Source organism: Botryllus schlosseri, chromosome 2, assembly GCF_051294905.1.
Source record: "Botryllus schlosseri isolate E-star chromosome 2, Bs_hap1, whole genome shotgun sequence".
Lineage (NCBI taxonomy): Eukaryota > Metazoa > Chordata > Ascidiacea > Stolidobranchia > Styelidae > Botryllus > Botryllus schlosseri.
In genome coordinates, this window is record NC_137237.1 from 6,987,615 (window position 1) to 7,007,443 (window position 19,829).

General features: G+C 40.9%; 1 protein-coding gene and 1 long non-coding RNA gene across 3 annotated transcripts; one reads left to right on the forward strand and one right to left on the reverse strand.

Annotated features, from left to right (window-relative positions):
* The first annotated feature begins 2,116 nt into the window (after positions 1-2,116).
* On the forward strand, positions 2,117-3,512 carry LOC145456356 (uncharacterized). Its single transcript, XR_013920584.1, has 2 exons — positions 2,117-2,229; positions 2,307-3,512. It is a non-coding gene; the product is annotated as an uncharacterized LOC145456356 (long non-coding RNA).
* A 7,667-nt stretch (positions 3,513-11,179) lies between these two features.
* On the reverse strand, positions 11,180-19,634 carry LOC145456226 (uncharacterized). 2 transcript variants are annotated; one of them, XM_080334312.1, is made up of 5 exons: positions 17,079-19,634; positions 15,793-15,997; positions 13,037-14,015; positions 12,114-12,291; positions 11,180-11,401 (listed from the first exon to the last, which is right to left on the reverse strand). In XM_080334312.1, exons 1-3 carry the CDS (start codon positions 17,131-17,133, stop codon positions 13,808-13,810), a joined length of 468 nt encoding a protein of 155 aa, XP_080190438.1. In that variant the 5' UTR covers positions 17,134-19,634; the 3' UTR covers positions 11,180-11,401; positions 12,114-12,291; positions 13,037-13,807. The 2 variants fall into 2 exon arrangements, with proteins under 2 accessions (XP_080190438.1, XP_080190431.1); XM_080334305.1 differs by having other exon boundaries at positions 11,180-11,404.
* Positions 19,635-19,829: the final 195 nt, after the last annotated feature.

Consider the following 19,829-nt stretch of genomic DNA (forward strand, 5'->3'; position numbering starts at 1 on the left):
TCAAGGCCAATCCAGTGTCGTATGAAATCGAATATGGCGCGTTACTGAGCCAACTTCCCTATAACTACCCAAGCGAACGCACTAAGCGCTCTAGGATACCTCAAAAATAAACGAAGTTTAGCAGAAAATTCATAATTCGCACTAACGCAAGATCACGCCAACGTGAGAAGTGAAAGAAAATTCAAAACCACTTTCTTTATCGAGGCGCGCAAACATGTACGCTTCTAGAAGTAGGAACAATGGACGGCGTGTATTTCTAAATTACAACGTCCTGAGTCTGCGATAAACGCTGTATCGCTGAGAAATTTGAACGGCAATACCAATTTATTAAGTTTGCCTACAATGTCAAAATTTAGCTCGTACAATTTATTTTGTCAAGCCTGTAAGAGGATCTGAGACAATTCTGTATTAAAAACGAGCGCGTTTAATTTTGAATTAACTGCGCAAGGTGAAATCTCGCGGAGTATATCCTGTTCGCGACACGTATACGTCGTGTTCGGTATCGCGGGAAACAGGAAAAGGTGTCATGTAACTCGAATTTGAGTGGAAGCAATCATGTTCTGAACGAAAAACGCGGTCGTCTGGCGGAAAAAAAAATAAGAATTTGCCCGCGGTCTGTAAATCGCGCCATGTATGGGAAACGTGTCTCTGACGTCACAACGTCCACGTGGTATCGACTGCACCACGCCCAAGGCTGAAATCGGTGAAATAAAACATGGCGATTTTGAGGCCAAAAGTAATTCATGTTCACGAAACAGTCTCATGTACAATGGACCCTGTAAAACTAATACAGAAACAAAAATAACCCGGTTAAACTACGAAGCGGGTAGAGCCAGTACACCACACCAAACGCAGGATTGCTGTATACAGATTCTACCTCAACTAAAAATCCTGAGCCTGCACTGATTCTGTCAAATTTTTACAAAAATCAATCCAGTGCCAAGAGCGAACATCAGTACATTGGCGTGCTTTTTTATCGTAATTCATGTGACGCCAGCACATAAGGTGATTTCTCGCTGAAGATTTAAGCGAGTTTTTGATTGAATGAAAAAGCTGTAATTCTTTCCGAATTCTACTGAGAGTCAATTTGAAAGGCACGAATCGCACGGTTTGCGCGCAAGCGCCCAAGCCCACGACGTTACTCTGCTGTGCACTATCTAACATTTGAGCAGAAATTAATTGGGCCATAGTCAGCAGCGCGTAAACTAGACGCAAGCGTAATCTAGTCGAAACTTCGAGTTGTGTGGCGCGCGCGTTTTTATTCAACTGCGATTTCTCATCAAAAAGGAAATTCCCCTGTACGACGTTGGTGTTAATTTGTGAATCAACATTTGAAAGCGAACTAGCCAACCAACGTTCAACATTTGCGTGGGTATCTAATTTATGATCCTGAATAACACTTAAATCAGACACGCGCTGTGAAGCTGAATCACATATTACAACAGGAAATATCAAATCTGAGAAGTTATCGCTGTGAGACCCATCGTCATTCATTCCGTCAATCTTACCTGGTAAAGCTCTTACGGGCTTAACAATGTTAGGGATATCAACGTTAGAATTAACGACTGTAGGTGTAGTTACTAGCCAAGGAGACATAACATGTGCACAAATATACCATAATATATAACATGTAATACACGAATTGGCTAGGGAATTATATGCTGTCGCGATACTTATTTCAGAAATGCAATACAAGCACGTACCGTATTGATCAATGTCCGGAATCCTGATAATTCGATAGTTCGATGGCAACGTCAAAAGTCCTCGTACTCAACGTAGTAGCGTTTAAGATATCGCTCGGGTCATCATGCCGCAATACAATGGTATTTGTCCTGGTGAGTAGAAGTATAGCTAACCAAAGTATTATAGGTTTAGCTGGCTGACTACTTAACCTGGAGTCCTGTACTGTATCCTGGTGAGATCTTCTTAAGACGCAGATATACGCAAGACATACGAATATATTTCAGACGTTGTTCCAAGTAGGGTTAGCAAATGAATCTCATCTCGAGTCAACTAAACATGCGCTTATATAGACTCGTGATCATTGCAATCGGAAGTCTTATTCGTTTCCTAATATGGCGTGGAAAACACAATGTTGGATATTATCATATGGTCCCGCAAGCAGGTGTATCACAGCTGTATCAGCGGTATAAATTGCAACACTCTGCCACAGCTTGGCAGCGGTTTCCTCTGATCGAATGAAGCCAGATCGGATGAGATCTGCTTACGGTTAGTAGGTTCATCTAGATTTGGAGGTTGTCAGTTACCAGTTACCAGCTTATAAACACTCGACATAATTCCAATAGGAAGTCAACGTCATATGCTAATATGGGTGTGAAATACACTGTTGTCATAACCCTATACACAGCGGCAGCATTCACTTGGAACGATACGGAAATTCACAAAAACACCAGGACTGCAAGACACATCCGGTATTTACCCCTTTTATATGATTTCTGGATTTGTTTGTCGGCTGGCAGTTCGCATATACATTTGACTGTAATTTTCCGTGTTATAAAATTTCGCTTTTTGATATTTCGATCATATATTCGCAAATTTATTGCGGTTTTGGTACCATGGCAACCAACAGCGAATCAGATGAGGGTGTAGCTTATAAAATAGCGCATAATTACGATCTTAAATACTGCGGGGATGGACCTGCTATTGGCTTCGGCACATCTGATGATAATTTACATCACGAAAATCAAAATGTTGATCAGTCCGCCCTTCTGGCAGACGCCGGCGATACTGATGTCGTTTCCCGCGGAGTGAACGATGAAATTCCCCGGAATGCACGACATATACCCGTGATCTGATTCCTAGCCTACTAATTTGATTGTTTGACTCGTTTTTAGTTATTTTAAAGACGCAACTTTTGATCGAAAATCGTCTACTTTATGCTTTATTAATTTAAATAGGTTTTCCGAAAATTTCAATATTACATCACAGTTCGCACGCTCTACATTACACAATCCTACTGCATTTTACTTGATAATTGTTTTTGACTATGGAACTAACCGAGTATTCCTAATTGATTCGGGAATTGACACGAGCTTCATAAAAGCTCTGACTGATTCGTTTGGTAATTTCACCGTTGCGTTCTGCAGCCCAAATGATACAATACTTATCGGTAACGGTCAATCGGAATTGACAATGTCATTTATTAGTTCTTCGTTTATATATAAATTCATTTTTGAGATCGCATCGCTACCCTATTGAATAATTGCCTCTGACTTCCTTCGTTATTTTAAACATTCGCGAGCGCACGATTACAGATGAATACAATCAGATAACGGTCTCAGCTCTTTCAGACGCCCATAATTCGATTTGCTATCTAACGTAACTTCAGATTGTATGAATGACCTTATCGCGGCGTGCTATATATCACGCTACCAATAAGGGCTTTTTGACTCCGAACTCAGCATACCGCATTTGTATGTATTCTAATTTGATATACATTCAATACATGACGCGTAATTTTCTGGATCGTTTAACCCGACGATTCGCCTACTCTAATGCACTGAATAATGTACGTAAATACAAAATTTAGGACAACTGTCCCGCACAAAAACTTCGAGTTCCGGACGATGCTTGACGGCGCCTCGGAATTTGCAAGATTCGACCTATCATCCATTTTCGCAGAAAACTAGTTTCTTTTTCATTTCAGTTTTGCTTCATTGACTTCGCGAAAATCGTCTTGATTACCTCGCGTAACCTAGGTTTCTTTCGTTTTTTTTGGTTACCTCATTATTCATTATTTACTTACTTACTTGATTAATTTTTCATTGTACATTTTTACATTTCAAGACATGGCTGCTAACATCTGGTCACCGAAATCCGTGAAACATTTTGTATAGTCACGTGTCTCTTAATTCTCCCTGCCCATTTTATAGCTACTTGGGGAACTCGTTAATTAGGTATACGGTTGAAGTACTGGGTGTGTATGGGTCTTCGCTTTCAGCTCCCAGGTCAATCGTGTGTAATGCTGTGAGCATGGGGAAATTACGTGTCCAAGTAATTCATCTTGTGTTGGCTTTGACATCTCGCCAAACCGTTTTTAGATATGGGGACTGTTAGTGCGCAATTCAGCAATTCTCTGGACGCGTGGAATTTATGATTTGCATCGCTCCAGTTTAAAACTCATTCTATTTACTTTCACTCTATTGCATAACGATGCTGAAGTAGAATTCCGCTTACCCGTCTCGCCCGTACGCTTTTTTTTATCGAAATGACCCAGGACCGGACACTATATAGTGTATATAATGTATTATACGGTTTTTGGATAAAGTAATTATACAGTGTTGGAGAAATTTGATCTAACACTCACTGTTAAACGATGTATCTTACCGCTCGGTACGTCATTATTATTTTAGACTTCAAAGCACATTGAGTAGCTGGGCCCACGTTAACACTTTCAATATGTTGAGTGTGCGTGCTGTGATGATTAATTGCTTGTTATTCCTTTTCTTTCGATCCGTTGGCAAATCAAGTTCTTGATTAAATCACGTCAACATTACTAATCTCGATGATTTGATATCGATACTAGATTTCGCTTGCCAGCAAAATGCACGTGATCCGATGTACTTTGCTGACCAGTTTGATTTCTACCTTTTTTTTCATTATTTTTACGTGAGGTTACCTACGTCACATAGGTGACGTCACCACCACCACTTGAATTGATTGCAGCGGATAGATGTACTAGTTTCCTACTTAAATGAAGGAGCCATCCATCATCTGTTTCGCTGCCTGCCACACGTTGTTTAATTGTTGCCTTATTATTGTTTGCATGCTTTTGTTATTATTATTTTCTTATTGTTACTCGTGTTTACGGCGCGAGCATGTATTGGTTTCATTGATACTGCTGCCGACAATTGTCTTCCAGAAATCGTATTTACGCCCCGTGACCGCACCAAATTGCCGAACACCAACTGCTCATGCTCACGAAGGACATTACTAGTTACCTGCCCGCGATGCCCAAATGACGCGCTGAATCACTTATCTCAAGTGCGGCCTACCTGGCGGAAGGAATCGCATTCACGATTACAACGTGCGGTTCTAAGGACGCTGTTTCAACCGGAATCTTACCGCACCATTTCCGCTTCGCGTGCATCGAAAGTCTACAAACCCGGTTGGTCATAACGCGATTACATATGGCCATTACATTGGCAGGATTATCAATACATGAAATGAGCATAAACTTCTGTAAATATTTCGGCAATTTGGCGTTTTTTTTCGCACGGCTTTGTAAATAACTTCGTTCTTTGACATTACATGACGAACGGACTTTCCCATTCGCGCCATTAGCGACACATGTGATCGTCACATCCCCTAATGGATGCTGGATGGCTGGACATTGATTTATCCCTCAGAAGAACAACTGTAATGTGTTTATTATTCCCCTTTTTTATGGTTGCATGTATTTTGCCTGGCGACCATAACTACCGCTCCTTGTCGGCAACCCCGCGTCATTAATTGGATTTGGTTTCGTTTTTTTAAAAATTTATGACTAGACTCAGACACGGCTTTGTTCACGCAGATTTCTCAAGCCACCGATTTTGCTGTTAACGAATTCTCACAACTCTTGCATAAAATTCGCATAATATGACTTCATCATGTCTCAGACCCCTTACATCAATCCGAAAATAATTCCCCCCTAATTGTCGATTAACGAGTTGAGTGATTCGGCTTTTGTAAACCCGGACTCGCAGATACGGGATTTCCGATGACCCCTTAAAACCGTCTTTCAAGTATGCCACGCCGCACACATTCACTTTCTGCACACATGGCGCGGTGGTTATGACGCTACTCGCCCTTTACTTTATTGTTCTTTGTTTCTTATAATAATACAAAAAAAAGTTTTGCCTTTTCCAACCCATGCTGCTATCTCATGATTTCTTGGACACGGGATTCGACCTCACATGGTGACCACGTGCTACCTTCAATCCGCACATTGTACCGTTACCGTATTTTAATTATTGCATTTCATATTCGTGCCTCTGTTCTATTCAGTTACCTGTATGATTGGAATATCGTTATTACTCCGTTCTTGTTGGTACAGTGCAGGAGCTCGTGCTCCTTCTCTCCTATCGGTTATTGAACAATACTACATCACGTGACTTATCGCATAGTTATAACCCAGTGCATATCAAAGATTGACTCGGAGAGACTCATGTACGCAAACTTACTGCTTATACCCGAATTGATATAACCGTCCGTACAATACATTTGGAAAGGGCAATTGTTTGTGGCTATAGAACTACAGTCAAGAACTACACAGGACGTTCGTGTCAGCTACTACCAGGTATATACTGTAAGCTGCTATCCGTAGACCACGGACTTGCCGTTGCGGTTGTATCGTCCTGAAGTAGCAAAGTAGCGTAACCTGTGTATTGTAGGTAATTGCTGCGCTATACTTAACTTGACGTCAACTCTGTAGTAAGTTCTTGAACCAAGAGATTGCTCAATACAAGATTTATTAGTCGTCGATGTTTGTAGTAGGTAGCGTAAAATGAGTCTGATCCAAACGAGAGAGACTCTATAGTTTTGCAGTCTCTCGAACGAGAGAGTGACTACGTGCAATATTGCGTCATTAGTATTTACTAAAGCATGCTTGATGTGTAGTACGTGATTTAATTATAATAAGTTCTCCATGCTAATTATTGGTTGTTTGTTTGTTAACTTAAACCCTTAAGTTGCCGAGCAACTGCACCGTATACAATCGCAGACTGACAGACCGATCTCCATCCTGCACTGGGAAGGATGCTGACAGCATCGGTTTCACCCTTTCTCGCTGATGCTCCGTGCACTTTTCGCAATTTCTGACGGTTTCTTCAATGTCCTTAGAAATTCCAGGCCACCAGCATGACTGTGATGCATTGAGTCGGGATTTTGTCACCCCTTGCTGAGCATCATGAAGGTCTCTTAAAACGTCTTGTCTCAGCGTACAGGGGATCACCAAGCGATTCCCTTTAAGCAGGAGTCCGTCATGAGAAGATAAACAGGCTCTATCATTCCAGTATGGCCTAAGTGGGCCATGCAGCGTCTCTTTGCATTTCAGCCACCCTGAGGATACATATTGCATCACTGTGCGCAATACGTAATCTTTCTAGAGCTCTGAGCGAATTTCATCCAACCGTCATTTCTATGGCGTGGGTTCGAATCCCACCGCTGCCACCATGTAGTAACGTGACTGACGGTATGTCTAATATACGAGACGTGAGTTCTCAAGCAGCCATGTATTCAGTGACGACCCAGCACCGAAGCACCTGCGATGTCGTCACACCCTAGTGGCGCCATAGAGCTGCCACTACAACCAGCTTCGTAGTATCTCATTCAAGGCCTAGATTTTGACGTCTACATAGCAAAGGGGGTCTGGGTTTGTGTGATGTAAATGCTTCGCATTGTTTTGAATAATGACACTGAATGAATAAATGGTAGAATGTTTTGGTAAACTAACCCCCACCCTCTCCTGGCCGAATTCTAACACATCCAATATAGCAGCTTTTGTTAACAATGTAATTCACGGTTGTCTATTTAGAAATAGGTTGCATATGATAGTTCAAACTCTTGGCTCAGCCCGCCAAGTTTTTTTGCTTATTATTTGACCCAATGGGGCTGTTCCACTTCATTTTGAACACGCGGTGGCGACAAAGGTAACTCGACCCAAATCTGTTTTGTTGCTATATGCTTTACTATGGGAATGGACTAAACATGGACCGAATTTCGTCTCTTGGCGTACAACGAGGATGGTGAAAGTATCCATATCAATATAAATCAGGCACTTCTTCGATGGCAGTCAGATATCGAAAAGTGTTCACCATAAGCACCAATGTATGTTTTCCATGAACACAAATATATATTTATAAACGTCAAAATAAATTGTGTTTTTTGTGCCTTTGGGGAGACGGACATTAGGGTGGGGGAAAGGGAGATCGGAAGTGGGTTAGGTTAGCGTCAAAGTTGGGGTTAGGGTATCCCAAGATTAGGGTTGGAGAAGGGGGATATTCGGGTGGGGGGGATATTAGGGTTAGGGGAAAGGGGGATATTAGGGTTGGGGAAATGGGATATCGGAGGTGGGTTAGGGTATCCCAAGATTAGGGTTGCGGAAGGGGGATATTAGGGTTGGGGGATTGGAGGAGGGTTAGGGTATCCCAAGATTAGGGTTGGGGAAGGGGGTATTTGGGTTCAGGAAATGGGGTGTTAGGGTCAAAGTTGGGTTAGGGTATCCCAAGATTAGGGTTGGGGAAGGGGGAATTAGGGTTGGGGAAAGTGGGGATTGGAGGTGGGTTAGGTTTAATGTTGGGTTAGCGTTAGGGTATCCCAAGATTAGGGTTGGGGAAGGGGGATATTAGGGTTGGAGGAAAGGGGGATATTAGGGTTGGGGGAAAGGGAGATTGGAGGCGGGTTAAACCCCGGTTAAGAGTAATCTAACCCCAACTTTGAACCTAACCCACCTCCAACCCCGCTTTCCCCCTCCCCAACATCCCACTTCCCTAACCCTAATATCCTCCCTCCTGCAACCGCCCTTTCCCCCAACCCTGATATCCCCCTCCCCAACCCTAATATCCCACTTCCCTAACCCTAATATCCTCCCTCCTGCAACCCTAATATCCCCACTAACCCAACCCTAATATCCCCCTCTCACAACCCTAATATACCCCTCCCGCAACCCTAATATCCCCCTCCTCAACCCTAATATACCACTTCCCTAACCCTAATATCCTCCCTCCCACGACCCTAATATCCCCTAACCCCAACCCTAATATTCCCCTTCCCCAACCCTAATATCCCCCTAAGCCATCCCTAATATCCCCCTCCCGCTACACTGATATCCCCCTCCTCCACCCTAATATGCCAACCCTAATATTGGGATACCCACAACCAAACTTTGACCCTAACCCTCTCCAAACGCAAAAACAATATATTTTGACGTTTATAAATTTTTATTCGTGTTCATGGAAAACATTCATTGGTCATCATGGTTAACACTTTTCGATCTCTGACTGCCATCGAAGAAGTGCCATAAATCATCCATATGGATATCGAATAACTGTTAGCCGACGAAAATGAGGCTATTTCTTGGCGTCTTGTCCTCGTGCTGGACATTGGCACCTGGCAGGTTGCAGCTTACCGGTACATTGCTGTACACTTTCCGAGAGTCGTCGATATGGCAAGTGTTATATGCCTCATTGTGTAAGGATGACGGTCATTTGATCGCAGAAGATGCATCAATTAGAAACAAAAAGTTATCAGGGGGATGGGTTCCGTTTACGAAGAAGAGGTATGGATGCCTGGTCCTCTTCTGGAAAAGTAGTCTGCAGAATATCATTTCACCAACATGATTTATCCTGCTTCGCTGTGTGTTGTGGAAAATTATGCTATGTACATTGTACATTTGCTGCTGTGAGGTCCTACAACATATAAAAATCATACGTTTGAATAACAATGAAGCTGATGAAACTTCAGTCAAGGCAGCCTCATCTATTCTGTTTTCAATGAAAGAGGTTGCAGAAGAGACGTCAGTGTCAAAAGCTGTTGCAAAAGAATAGACCGTACAAGTCATCAGTCACGTCATCTTGTTCTGACAATTCAACAATTCGGAAAAGGGGATAGCTGAATCTACAGAGATTCACCCGTTATTGAAAGAAGCATACGCTATAGTTGATAGTGTAAAGCAGCCATCATTCCAATTATAAATCCTGAACACTCAGCACTGTCGGATATTGAAAGCATGGCGTCATTTGTGTACTTCCAACTGAAAGACTTGGCAATCAGGCTTAGTTGTAAGACAACTATCTCATATTACCGGTACTTCAACAAAACAGGACTATTGTCGGTTGCTCACTACATGGACTCTTATTATACGTATCTGATTATCTGATACCTATTGTGTTGGTAGCACAACGAACTTTGCTACAACCTTCAAGATTTTCAAGTACAAACTCGATGATCAAAAATGACCAAGGCTCACAAGCTCATATTTGTGTTTCACAATTCTTGGATATGGTAATGCTATTTGTATCAATTTGGTTTACACCATAGTATTTTGCTTTTTGTCTCAGTCCCATACATGGGTTTCTCAAATAGCAGGTTGACATTCCTTCTTCCTAAGAATTATGTTAATATGTAATAATGAGCATGCATAAATCCGTTGCTTAGAATGTTATAATCCAATGTTTATGTGCTTACCATACTATTTATTTTCGGGTCGGGCAAAAAAATATTCGATAACCTCTGCTTTATAGACTATACGCTTTGCTACTTCAGGTTATAACCGTTCCATTTTATTCAACAAAATAACGGTAACAATACAACTGGTACAACCTTTAATTGTCAATGATCAGAGAGGATGAGATCTATAGTTGGTATTATTAGTATTATAACTGCTACAATACTACTGGTAAACTGTTTAATTGTCAATCATGAGAAAGGATGAGATCTAGTTGGTATTATCAGTATTTTATCATTTAAAAACACCAACAGATAGTGATGAGATTGAAGAATAGGAAGGTATTGGAAGGACATTAAGTCTTTCAACCAGACAGCTATTTGGTTAAGGTAATATTATATCTAGAAATGGTTTGTGTTGAACCCAGTCCAACCTGGTGTAGTATTGGGCGCTAAATGGCGAAAATGATAATGATAGAACCATTGCAGTTGGTGATAAGGATAGAATCACAATTTCAGCACTTCCATCACGAGGACAAGACGCCAAGAAATAGCATCATTTCGTCATCTAACAGCTATTTGATATCCATATGGATGATTTAAGTTGATATGGATACTTTCACCCTCCTCGTTGTACGTCAAGAGATGAAATTAGGTCGATGTTTAGTCCAGTCCCATAGTAAAGTATATAGCAACAAAACAGATCTGGGTCGAGTTACCTTTGTCGCCACCGCGTGTTCAAAATGAAGTGGAACAGCCCCATTGGGAGAATTGCCCACCCCTGGTATGGAGTATCGAGTTTCAACTCCCAAGTCTCACAAGCCAGATGGGCGTCCGATTGCAAATACTATTTCAAGTCGTCTCGCACCAATCTTGGATAGAATCTAACTATAAACTCAAATCTCTGCAAGTTTCTCTTCATATACACATTTAGAAGTTGGTATCTGGATTATGCTACACACACTCGTTTAAGTCTAATATCTAAATCTGTGATAATTAGAAGCACGTGCTGAAATGTCTGTTGTATATCTTTAACGAGTCAATCCGTTATATTAAAAGTATAGAACACAAATAATGGACACAACTAAACCATGAAACGAAAACAAAGTCGGATACTCCGAGAGTCATTTAAACACATTGAAACAACGTCGTGAATGAGATGGGCAGCCGGTTAGCGAGGTAGCGACGATTACCACAACAAATATGAAGATGGAGGTTGTAAGCCGTCTGGAATCTTCTAAAAAAGAAGAATTTATTGCACACATCTTGCTAGCATGATAGAAAATCTGACACTTATAACAAGCTTCAGCAGCAGCATATGGTCCTGAACAACTAGAAGATTTTACGCTTTTTTGAATTATAGATTAGAATTATAGCTATACATATATTTCCAAGTTACAATAGAATTAGAATTATAGCTCCATTTTTTTCAAATTAGATTATAATTATATATATGCAGGTTTATTCCAAATCAGATTGGGATTAGAATTGCTGACTTTGGGTAAAATTTGAAAATTGAATTAGGTTCATATGAAATCATACAGTTCGTTATTATAAGCTCGTGGAAAGCAAACGTTTGTACAACAGCCAAGCTTGGCTCTTTTTGCACTATACAGTTCTGTAGCATTTCCTAAATGATTTACTTTTACTTAGGAAAATCGCTACTACAACTTGTGCTGTACGCTACAATTTTGAGGTACTCCTTGATTTTGCCTACTTGCACTACTTTTACAAGGAGCTATGATTTTAGACTGCTACTTCTTGATAATAATTTCCAGTTTATCAAGGCAAACTTGATTCAAAATTATATTTTTACTGCAAAATAGCTACTAATACTTGCACTAGGGTAGAAATGTACGTTGCTTCTACACCATTTCTACACAACACAATCACTACTTTGACTAACCCTGTTGGCGACATCGGGTCTTGCATTTATTCATACAGACCTTGCAGCACGGGAGAATCCACCAGTTCTGTTTCATCTTCATCTGAATATGATATATTTTTTAGAACCCCATCTTTAACATTCAGGACATATATGGGGCCGAACACGTGACCGGAAACGGAGTCTACGCTGCTACGCTTCTTTCTTGCCCCGCAACGACGGTATGGGGTATCGCAGTTCTGAAAACCGAGGTTTCTTATCAAATTGGAAGATGCGATATATACATGCATAAGGTGGTTTGCCGATATCGTACATCGAAAATTCAAGGAATATCAAACCAATAGTTGTCAGATCTCAAAAGAACTGCGGATTTACGGAATATCAAGCTTACAAACTTAACTTTAGATTTGCGTTTTCATAATCCAAGAAACCACACATTTACGGAATATCAAGCTACGGAGTTATAAGATTTCAGATTTCACCGTTTTGAGATTTCGAAAACGGCAGATTTACGGAATATCAAATCCAGAGTTTTCAGTTATCAGAAATTTCAGATTTCCAAAAAAACGGAGACTTACCGAATATATAGTTTCAACATTTGAGATTTCAGTTTCATATGTCAAATAATCGCAGATTTACGGAATATCAAGCTCAGAGTTTCAAGATTTAGGATTCAATATTTCAGTTTTCAGATAACGCAGTTTCCAGATTACGAAAAACGGCAATTTATGGAATAACAAGTCAAGAGTTCAAGTTTTCAAATTTAAGATTTATGATCACTGAACACCTCCGGTGTACCAACATTTATCAACAGCTTTCAGGTGGAATCGAAGAGTTCAAGAAGTCATTATAGGCCTATCTGTCGTTGTATCGGTTGCTTCAATATTGTCTAGTCGGGATTCAGAGAACAAGTTTTCCACAATTTAGCCATCCCATTTAGCGTAAAACGACTCGAAGCGGTTCGGTTCAGAAGAGATAACTTACTAGAACGCAGTCTTCCAGCGTGGCGTGGATGTAGAATTTACCGCACGCTGTCAAATGTGGGACTCTGAACGACAGGCAAACCCCGCCCCCGGAGCTGACGGCCGCCGTGGACAGGTATCGACTGGAAGCATTCTCGTAGCAGCCGTTGGAGATCAGATCCAGCGCCGAAGGCAGGGTTGAGTCGGTTGAGCAAGATAGAAATAGTCGGACGAGGCGAATAGCTGATAACTGAAAAGAAATTGTCGTTATAATATATCAATTATATTTGCAGTTCTTTTTTCATCGCACTATATATATTAGACCAGGGGGGGGGGCAACCTTCTCGGCCAAAGGGACATTTTGGAGTTTGTTCATATCGCTTCCGTGATCGTAATTATCACATCAACCGGCGGGAATACTGTTAGTATCATGGCAGCAGAGTTTTTCGAAAATTGCTGAATCAGCGGAGTAGACGGTCGTTTTCGGTTTGTCACAAAGCGTATATTTTGCAGTTTTTACGAAGTCAAACTAGAATTAAGACGGAAAGTTTTTTTTCACAGATTAGAAGTAAGAATTACTGAATTTGCGAAAACTTGAACATCAAATCATATTTCATTGTTATAAGCAAGACAATGGCAAATGTCTGTACACCAAGCTTGGCTCTTTACGCACCGCTTAGTTCTCCTGTAGCATTTCCTGGAAAACCAGTAATTAGATGAGAATTAGAGCGAAGAAATATTCGACAAATTAAGAAAAATTAGATTGCTGGCAATCCGCTCTGAATAACTAGAGCTAGAATAATGTAGTTCCGTCATAACTTGCCTTCGTGCGTGGCATGATTCTCAAGTGCATCTTTTCGTTGACCGTGTACAATGCCCTGCCGTTGAGAGAGAACTGGTCAGGACACGCGCCAGGGCAGTAAGAGCCAGACTTACAGGCGTCTATCAAACCGAACCCTTTCCTCACTCCACGCCGTGTCACTGTGGGCACTGTATCAGTCCTGAGAATGTGGAACGGGTGCACCATCAGATAATACCATATTTTTGGATTTGATAAAAAAGGGAGTGTGCGATTTACTCCGGATTTGGATCAAATATGGATTCACGATTATTTTGAAGGCAGATTTGAACTTGGACATGAAATTCTACTCACTGCCAATTTTCATGCGACTTTCAAAATTTCATTCATTACAGCAGTGGTTCTCAAACTCATTTTAGACACGCCCCCCTTTATGATAGTGAAAATTTCATTTCACCTATTTCACCTAATTCAAGCCTACACACCAAATTTGGTTAAATTCCAACCAGTAACCGCATTGCTACAGGAGAAGAAAGTTTCTATTCATTATGTAAAAATAAATAACCAAAAATTTTAAAATTTTCTGTTCTCCCATCAAAGTGTTGGGTTGTCTATAGAAACGATGTTCACCAAATTTGGTTCAATTCCAACCAGTGGATGCGGAGTCATCGCAGTCACAAAATTTGGATTATGAATAAAATAGTATTGACGGTGACCAATTCTTTAAATATTTATAGTATTTATATATATTTATATATTTATAATATTTATATTCATAGTATAATATTTATATTTATTGTATTTATAATACTATTTTATTCAAATCCAAATTTTTCGACGGCAATAACTCCACTCCTACTGGTTGGAATTCAACCAAATTTGGTGAGGTGCCAGTAAACTCGCCCCAAAGTAAATTCGGCCCAGGCTAATTCGGCCATTACATCAGTAAATTCGGCCCACCGAGAATATTGTATTAAAATGTATTACCAACCGTTAACAGGAATTAATTACATAATTATACTATTATTAAGTGATTTGGATGTCAGGGCATGCGTAGATCGCGTAATCACGGGAGATAGCGCGGATATTCACGGGGACCGAATTTACCGACGGCCGAATTCACCGGTCAATTCACTGGTTACTCGGTCAATTCTGCCCTCGGAGAATTTTTTATAAAAATGTATTACCAACTATTAATGTGAATTAATTTCATAATTATATTATTATCAAGTGATTTGGAGAACAGGGTATGCGTATAAATATATATATGTATATATATATGCCGATGTTTACGGGGCCGAATTTACCGACAGCCGAATTCAATCGGTATGTTCGGCCCTCGGAGAACATTGTGTGAAATTGTATTACGAACTAATAATGTGTATTATTATATTACATAATTATAATATTATCAAGTGATTTGGAGGTTAGGGGTTAGGTTTAGGGTTAGGATTAGCGTTAGGGTTAGGGTTAGGATTAGGTTAGGGTTAGGATTAGGGTTAGGTTAGGGTTAGGTTAGGGTTAGGGTTAGGTTAGGATTAGGGTTAGGGTTAGGGTTAGGGTTAGGATTAGGATTAGGGTTAGGTTAGGATTAGGGTAAGGGTTCAGGTTAGATAACGGTATTGTAACTGTTATTGGTACTCTGGCCCTGGCCGAATTTACCGAGGGCCGAATTCACCGACGGCCGAAGTGACCGAGGGCCGAATTAGACGGGCCGAATTTACCTTGGGCCGAGTTTACTGGCAATCATTTGGTGAACATCGTTTCCATAGACAACCTAACAGCTAACACTACCACAAAAAATTTTCAAATTTTTTGTTATTTATTTTTCTATAATATATAGAAACTTTCTTCTGTAGCAATGCGGCTACTGGTTGGAATAGAACCGAATTTGGTGTGTAGGCTTAAATTAGGTAACCTAACAAGTAGCCAGTGCGATTTGAGAAAAAAAGTCATTTTTAAAGATCCTTAATACTCACGCTGGCAAGAGGGAAGTCACTATCCGGTACTGCCTCTGATACTCGCATACAAAGCTGACGACCGGAATCGCCATATGCGCGGATCCAACCATCTTGTTCAACCATATTCGTCCGGACACCAGCGTGCTGCCAGCGCTTTGATTCACAACCACGCCACATTTCGTGAAAGGCAAGGGAACCAGAAATTTATGATGGGTGCCGTTGTCTAAAGCAAGGGTGTGTTTTCAGCTTTTCCAATTACAATAGAATTAGAGCTATTAAGTTTTCTTTCTAAATAATGGAGTAGAATGAGTTATAGCTTCAGCTATTTTCAAATTGGATTATCATTTGAATTTCAGCTACACATTATGAGTAGAATTACAGTTATTCCCAAATTAGATGAAAAATAGAATTATGGCTACACAGGTGGTTTTAACAAACGAAGGGTTTAATTAGAATTACAGCTAAAGTTGTTTTCAAATTAGCTTAGAATTAGAATTACATATGCAATGTCTTTCCAAGTCAAATAAGAATTAGAGCTACAGTTTTTTTGCATACTAGAATTACAACACTGAATTGGCAAAAATTCAATTCAATTACGGATTAGAAAGAAGCAACAAAATGAAGTTGAGCTCATATCAAATCAGAGTTCCTTCTCATAAGTACGAGAGCGGATATGTATGTACGCTTGTACAGCATGCATGGTTCGCTTCACACTGTACAGGTACAGTTCTGTATATTTTTTTGGAAAATGACAAGTTATTTTAGAATTGAAATTAAGACCATAAAATCATTTCACAAATTAGAGTAACCGGTATTTCGCTTCAAATAATCTAATTAGACCAGTGGTTCTCAACATTTTTTCCTCCAGCGCCCCTATAAAATTATCGTGCTCCAGCGCCCCCCACCTCATATTGCAAGGACTGTAATAAAGACAATGGGTAAGAGGGAGGGCTGTAACAGCACTTCGTCAGCCGCTAAAAAAAAACGACCGTCTTGCGCACTCACCGCGTGATAAATCAAACTTCTGAAGGCTTTGCCCCGAGAACCCCGTCGCATGATTTCCATGGTCAGGAAAGTTTGTGACCTGGTCGCCCTATAGACGCCAAAATTTTCTAGAATGCATGAGTGAATAGGTGGTAATTGCATATATATGTCGCTATAAACTTTTCAGGGGGGGCGCTGGAGGCAAGGTTCAGTAAGAACCACTGAATTAGACAGCTAGAATTATCTAGTTTTCAAGTCTGGTTGAACAATGGCAAACTATCCATGTTGTACTTGCGCACCTTAGCGTCCTGGTCACTTACCTACGGCCAGGCAGATATATGACGAGGATATAGAATGAGAACGAGTCATGAACATCGAAAAATCGGAATTTCCTGAGCTGTATTCATCCACCAGCCGAGAATCCACGTCAACTGTTATCACATCGGCTCCGCATATTACCTCGGGTGCAGCTGAAACATGTAAAAAACATGTAAAGTTAGAAGGCCAGTGCACTATGAGTCGAGTACTGTCATCTGAACCGAATATCAATTCTAATGATTTGAAAGAATCATATCCCGCCACTCGTCTCAAGTAGGGTTCGTTCGGATATCAATAATTTTCACTATCCGGATAACGGATATATCCGGATATTTGGAATTTGTCTAACCGGTTAACCGGATAATAACTGTGAGACAATCGATTTCACGAGGTCTGCATGAAAAACTGATCGCAAAATCGTTACTGTTATTGTAGAGTAGACCTATACGTACACACGCAGTACGAGTGAATACGAGAAAAACCACGCAAATTTAGTGTTTACTGCTTCTGACGCCATCCTTATAAAACACAATGCATCAATTGCGGCATCCTGTAGCCGGGACCGGAATTTTCTAACAGAGTCCACATGCATTGGATGCTTATTCAGCTTCCACAGAAGTTGACTGAATAGTAAGCAGCGCTTCGTAGAGAGTGTGAAGGTTGGTAGGTCGTTTCCCGGAAACTTTAAACTTTATATTCCTTTCGACCATTCTTCTGTTTAGGTTTGGAGTACTAGTAGGACGAGAAGCTGATACTGGAATTGATGCCGACATGATACCTCGCTCTAATTCCTCCGTGAGAAATTCACGTGATCAGGCACGCAGCCAGCCGAAAATTAAGGGGGGGGGGTGTTTGAAATAAAATGAGGGGGTTTCGATTTATTTTCGAACCAAGTATCAGCGGAAATCAATTGCACATGTACGCACACACATGTTTGCGGACATTCGATGTCATTCAGTTTCGCGATGTCACTCTCACAACCGCTAATCAGAATACACTTAACGCCATATCGTCACCAAGCCATCGAGGGATAGGAGCCAAGGCATGCTAGACCCAAGAGGCGATGGTTAGGCCAGCGATGATATCTTTCGTAGGTCTATTGCAGATGCGATTGTACAGGGCATCGATGGAATAGTGTGCACACTGCACAGTGCACAGGGCCAATTGCAGATGCGATTCCTCAATCCAGCGGAACTATAGGCTAGTTGAAGACGCGATAAATCAGGCTAGAGACGATAGCAGAGCGCGCGGCAATCAATGACCTAGTTTAACGATCTTCTCAGCAGGAGATCGCGTCGCGTTACATTGTGCAGACGCTTCTCGCCAATCGGCCGCGCGAACTACTGAATACGACTTATTGAAGCTTTCTAAAAAGTGTAAAACGCATTAGCAACGATACTCTTTTATCCGGTTAACCTGCAGAATTATATCCGGATATCAGATATCAAAAATACCTGCGGTTAACCGTTATCCGGATAAACCAACCCTAGTCTCAAGTACTGAAATTATACTCTCCTTGGCACTAAGAGTTAATTTAAGTGCTGATTTATCAACTGTAATTATAGTTTATAGTGCAGAGCAGTGGCGACTCGTCCTATAGGGCAACTGGGGCATTGCCCCACCTAAAATTATGTTCAATAACAATTCTTTACCATTTATAGACGCACAACAATCTATATGTACCGAAATCCCAGCGAAAATCGTATACTTCTTGTCCTTTCGCTTGTAAATGCCCATGTATAGAGAAGTCTCTGCGAAAATCGAATTCTCTTCGTTTTTTCGCTTTGCGAATGCCTAGCCGGGGCATGCGCCGGTAGCGCTCATAACAAGCTTTCACTGCCTATTCTCTCAAAGCCGCGCACAATAAAGAAACAGTGATTTACTCTCTCCTATTCATAAAATTACCGAGCAGGTAGGGCAACATAGCATGGTTGCCCCTAAGGTGTGATGTAACAATCGTATCTATAGCTGAACTCGGTTACCGTCATATGCGTTTGGTCGACCTTTGCTGGTATAGGTCGATTTTGATGGTGTTTCACACCATGATAATTCTTGAAACTTGGTATGTCATGTCGTGATGGTGGTATTTAACACTGTCCTAAGTTTCAGGGTTTCTACTCAAAGTTTAGGGTAGTAATTCCGTTTCCGAAGTTGAGTGTGTGCTGATTCGTCATGTATCGCAAACACATTTTACTCAAAAGCCGGTATTGGTATCCATTGATTTTGACGATGTTCCATACCGAAATCGGTCATGACATTTGGTACGGTAAGTCTTAACTTAATGTTAGTATCCAACGCTGTACCAAGTTTCAAGTTTGACACTGAACTATGTTAGTGGTAATTTCGTTTCCTAAGTCGAGTGTGAGCTGACTCGTCATTTATCGCAAACATATTTTACGCAAAGCCGGTATTGGTCTCCATTGATTTTAACGATGCTCCTTAGCTAGATCCGTCATGATATGTCTTGATTTTAGTATCGAACGCTGTGCCAAGTCTCAAGGTTGTCACTCAATGATTAGGGCAGCAATTTCGTTATCAATGTCGAGTATGGTAGAGATTTGCGCTGATCTGACACTTACGTTGCGAGCGCAGTGGAGTTCTCGTATAGATAACTAAGGTAAACCAAATTTAATGCTCGGCAAGCCGGTCAAAAATGACCGTCAAATTGCCTGTAGCCAAATGGAAATTGTGACGTGATACAATTTCACCGAGGCGTGAGATTTGGTTGTGTCGACACCATATAGGACACTATG